General features: G+C 33.8%; 1 protein-coding gene across 1 annotated transcript; it reads right to left on the bottom strand.

The window, feature by feature from the left end:
* Window positions 1-3,403: 3,403 nt before the first annotated feature.
* Window positions 3,404-3,937, bottom strand: LOC143583361 (RING-H2 finger protein ATL80-like). Its single transcript, XM_077065678.1, has one exon. It carries the CDS (start codon window positions 3,926-3,928, stop codon window positions 3,404-3,406), a length of 525 nt encoding a protein of 174 aa, XP_076921793.1. The 5' UTR covers window positions 3,929-3,937.
* Window positions 3,938-5,322: the final 1,385 nt, after the last annotated feature.

Genomic DNA, 5,322 nt, shown 5'->3' with positions numbered 1-5,322 from the left:
AATTAATATTGTACGAATTTGTAACGGCTTCACAAAAAGTATGAAGGCCAAACTTAAACCGTGGGCATAACTGTAGCAACGGGTTTTCGTCGAAAACCGAAAACGACCGGCCAAACGTTAATGAAAAAAATCAACCGTGAAATCAAGCCATTACCAGCTTGAACGGTTTTATGGTTTTAAATCAAACAACGAACATCCATAAACTTGTTATATGATTACCAATGTATGTCTTTCCCGCTGCATCACGCGGACACCCGCCTATTATTTTAATATATAGCATTTAACACTGCGTATAACTTGTATAGTTTAACGCACAATTTAGATAGAATCAATTAAACCAATTAATTTACACGTCGATGTAATCTTGTTTAAATCACTATTATATAACATCTGATTGATCGAAGCTTATTAGACCGGTGTTCTAATTTGTAAAGTTTTATACAGGATTGTAATGTGTTTTAATCTATGCAGTCAATAGCGGTGGGATAGCGGTTAGCGGGCCTTTGCAAAATAGCGGTGCCAATAGCGGTCCAGAATAGCGGAACCGCTATTGGCTGCTATTTAACCGATTTTTTATTCATGGATAGCGGCCATAACGCCGATTTTCAAGGTTGGTATATTTGGGCTAAATTAAGAAAAAACCAAAATAAGCTCAAACTTCAAATTTGAACTTTTATTTGTTTATAACTACGTTTTTTTATCCAAACTTTAGAAAAGTCATGTTCTTACTCTTTCGTCTACCAACGATTCCTTGGTTGATGTGGATTCGGAGGAAGATTTCATTGCTTATGACTATGTTTTAGTTATTGATACTTTTATGTTTTTTACTTTTGATATTACTATATATATATATATTAGAAAAATGTTCAAATAAGAATAAGGAGTTTCCTATGAATGATAAGAACCAATAGATTTTTTACATGTGGCATTATAACCTATGGTGAGAGAATAATTCTAGGAAATTATGTCGGTTATAATGGTGAAAGAGTAATTCTAGGAAACTATGTCGGGTTTTGGTAATTTTAAATCTCAACCATTGATTAACATGATCCAATGGATATGATTTATTCCTAATCTTCCTAGAAAACTATCTCTTTTTATTTTAACCCACCCCTCTGCGAACCGATTTTTTACCGCATTAACTGCATAGGTTTTAATGTGCTGCTATGAACTATATAACTATCGCAGTAGAACAAAAGCTGGTAAGACTATCATTGTGTACGTAACATTGATATCAATGATATGACAAGACGTTACAACATTTTTGTTAAACCAGGAGAGGAATCCTAAATGTAATAACCCATTTATGATAATTTGTTTGACCTTGACTCTATATATATATTTATATAATATGGTGGAGTATCATTATCTTTAGATAATTTGGTGATCGGTAATTGAATGGGGGAATACTTAATATTATCATCTACTCCACTTATTTTAGTCCAATTCAATTTCGGATTTGTTTCTACCTTAGGTTGTATATCATGCATAAAAATTTATACTAAAATAGAGCGACAATGATGTTTAGATGTTCTTTCGTAACAAGAAACAGATGTTTCATATTACAATTTGTTTTGTTAAAGAAACGAATAACGCGCGTCATGCATCTATGAATTTCTATGCTGAAACTCTTAAGAGGTCAAGATTTATCGTACCATTCATTTTTTTTTAATTTTAAATTTGTATAAATCTTAGAAAGGATTTACATGTTTAAAACGTGCTTTTTTCTCTCGTTTCTTTTTTTTATAGTCTTTTGGTGAAAAACGGAAATTTGTATTCTCTCTTCTAGTTGAGATAGAAAGCTAAATTTTTATATCATTTTATGCCTTTTTTCTCTAATTTTATACGATAAGCTTATTAGTTTTTTTTCTAGATGCCAAAATTTTTGTCTAGGTTTATCAATTACGAGTCAAATCAATGTAAAAAATTCACTACAAGGACGACCAAACCAACAAAATTTGAATGTGTAAAAAAAATGAATACACCATTATAACATGGCGTCACTATATACAGTTCATCAAAAAAAAAACATTGACTCACATCCAAAAGGTTGAACATGCCATAATATGTTAGGCTGCTTGTTTTAAAACTAGTATATGCCAAAACACATTAAAATTGCACCAACATACAAGTTAGATGCACCATTGTCTCTCTCTCTGATGAATTATTGTAAAGTTGTATGTTAAAACAAAATACAAGAAGACAATAACCTTGCAACATTTGTCACTCTATTCTATAGGTTTGGGACCTATATAAAGTTATGTCAAGTACATTATAGCACAATAGTAATTTACAATAACTGGCGCATTTCCTAAAGATTTCGACTAATCATTGCATTAACATGCAGTGCAAACCGCTTAGAGGGTTTGCACTTGACCCTGATTTTTAAATGTAGCGCTAGCCAGACAAAATAGGGTACTCTTTATTTTCGGACGCAATGTATTAATATAATAGTTATAAATCAATTATATATACAGTCAACTTTTTCAAAGTGCATCTATGATTAATTTTTTTTATTAATGTGTTTCAAATGCTTGCAAGTTTTGTTTAGACAGCGTTAGTGCTAAATCTTCATGGGTGAGCTGCACTCCACCTCGGCTTCTCCTTCATCCTCTACTCTATTTTTATTAATGTCTTCTCTCCTCTCTCACGAGTCACGCTTATCACCATCTTTTAGGAACTCCTTTTTTCCTCTCCCTCAAAAGATTCTCACGTCTAAAGACTCAAGTGTAAGCTAGAGATGGTTATATAGTTTTCTCATATACAACTAATTAATTATTCTAATCCTGATATCCATCCAAGAATAATCACCTTTACAACACATTTATAAACTTAACTACTTAAACAACACATCAAATCAACACATTGTCGTATTAAAACCAAAGTTAGGTAATCCCACTAACTAAGATTGACTTATGATTGATCGAATTTAGTTAGCACTTGATGAGTTGATGACTTGATGCAAGAGATGACACCACAACACACAACACATGCAATACAAATGACACCATGTTTCGTGCCCGCAGATGTGATCAAATCTTTTGCGTGCAACGTTACGTCCATATTCGACTCACTTCTCACCTAAAATCCTAAAAATAATAAACACTGTTCGTCGTTTCATTGGATCCCAATTACATAAATATTATTATTAGGAAACCGACTTCTTATTGAAGCTTCAATTATTTGTTCCTGCTTTTAGTTGTCACTTCTGTCCCGTATAAACCCAATAGAATAAACCATTGGATCCCTTATAATATTAATTAATTTCGAATTATTAAATTAATTATAACTTATAGTATATTAATATTAATATTAAGCCTAATTACATTCTTTACAGATCTAATTAACTACAAAGCGTAATAAATTTATAAATTATAAATTATAAACCAATTTGATTACCAAATTAGGGCAAGAACCTGTCAACTGCCGCACTTGTATCTCCGGCCGCCGGAGTAACTCCGGCAGCCGGAATTTCACCGCATTTTTTACACCTCGGCGCCGGACTTAAGATCTGACGGCACGACGGACACGAGGAGTGAGATCCAAACCACTTATCAATGCAGATGACGTGGAAGCTATGGCCGCACTTCGGCAACACTCTGATCTCATCGCCGGCGGCGAAGTCCGTCAAGCAGATAGCACAGTCGGAGACCTTCACGTTCTCCGGAGAGTAGGTGAGCTTCGGGAGAGTGTTCAACACCTTCTTCTTGAAGCCTTTGTTGGCGGCAGCTGGTGGAGACTGGTCCGTACGGCCGGAGGATACGATGCCGGAGATCCGGCGGATCCATGAACACCGAGCCACGGCTATTAACCCGAGGATGCAGATTAAGGCGCATAGTAAGGCGGCGAGGATGACGACGAAGTCGGAGTCGACATTTTCGGCTTCCGGCGGTGGTGAGTTATCTCCGGCGAGAATCCGGCGAGGCATGTTTGTTTGTTGTAGTGGAAAGATGGAAATCTGTAGTGTGTTACATAAATATATAATAGAGCTAGGTTATAACTTTGCAGGAAGATAAGAAGTAATCTTGTCCGTTGATTTTTAGTATGGAGGGTTGAGATTAGTTTATGAATTAAATCATGTGTTATTTAAGGGGAAGGGTATAATAGGAAAAACACATTTATTGACTTTCTCTTTCCATATATAAGGCACATGTCCATTACCCCCATTGTTTTAAAATGTCCATAATTTTTTTTATATAACATTTATAAAAAAAAAAGAAAATCATCATAATAACGAATTGTGTTTTTATCTTTAATATGAATACCATATTATAATAAAAAAATAAAAAAAAAAACTAACGGATTTTTTATACATTGTGTTATAAGTTTTTGTTATTGTGTTTTACCAAATTGTGCTTTTACATGGTGTTTTTTTTTAATAAAAACACAATTGTGTTTTAAGATAGTGTTATTTCATTATTGTGTTTTAATCAATTTTATTATGTTTTTTGTATTTACTCCATTGTGTTTTAAAGTTTTAGTCAATAGTGTTTTATAAGAAAATGATTTCCATTGTGTTTTTCAAATTCTGGTTATCTTCTCTCATACCACATGCCTATCTCAAACCTCATGAACACCACTGGACACACAGTGACGGATTTAGAATTTTTTTTTATCTGGTTCGCTATTTTAAGATGCTCTAAATATATAAGAACGCGTATAAAAAAATTGGGTCGGGTTGACGATTCGGATTGGTTTAACGGTTCGGGTCAAGTAAGATTAATCATATAATAAAAAACGATATAATAACTAAAAAACATCATCATTAGAAACTAAAAAAACACGGGACTTAAAAACGATAATCTTTCGAAATAAAAAAAAAAACTAACCTTATAGTTGTTCTTTACGAGTTTTCATCTTTTGAAAGCGTTGCATTACATCTTCGATCGAAACTTGTAGTAAAAACTCTCTTTCAATGTAGCAAATGCAAGAATCATTCATGTACCCGTCACCCATCCTATTACGTAGTTCCGTCTTCACATGATTCATTGAAGAAAAACTTCTTTCAACACTAGCCGTTGCAACCGGTAGAACTAGTGACAATTTTATTAAACGATAAACCAACGGATAATCAATGTGTTTTCTTGTTTCCACTAAAATCTCGTTGCGGAAAATTATGCCCAATAGGTTGAAATGGGCCACATGGCCCTCTTAGCAAATATGTTCTTCTAATTTCATCTTTTTGATTAGGATGATATGATGAAATCGGCTTTCGATCTGAAGGATCCCATGGAAGATCATCCAATTCGACTCTTGCCAGATTATTACTACTAGATGGTGAAGGGTCTCGTGGCCTTCTCGATAAAAAACGGTCCATAATCT

Source organism: Bidens hawaiensis, unplaced genomic scaffold, assembly GCF_021521415.1.
Source record: "Bidens hawaiensis isolate Kalapana, Puna unplaced genomic scaffold, B.hawaiensis_p1.1 tig00032368_1, whole genome shotgun sequence".
NCBI classification, from domain to species: Eukaryota; Viridiplantae; Streptophyta; class Magnoliopsida; order Asterales; family Asteraceae; genus Bidens; species Bidens hawaiensis.
Note: the sequence above shows the minus strand (reverse complement) of the source record. Positions and strands in the feature narration are given on the sequence as shown.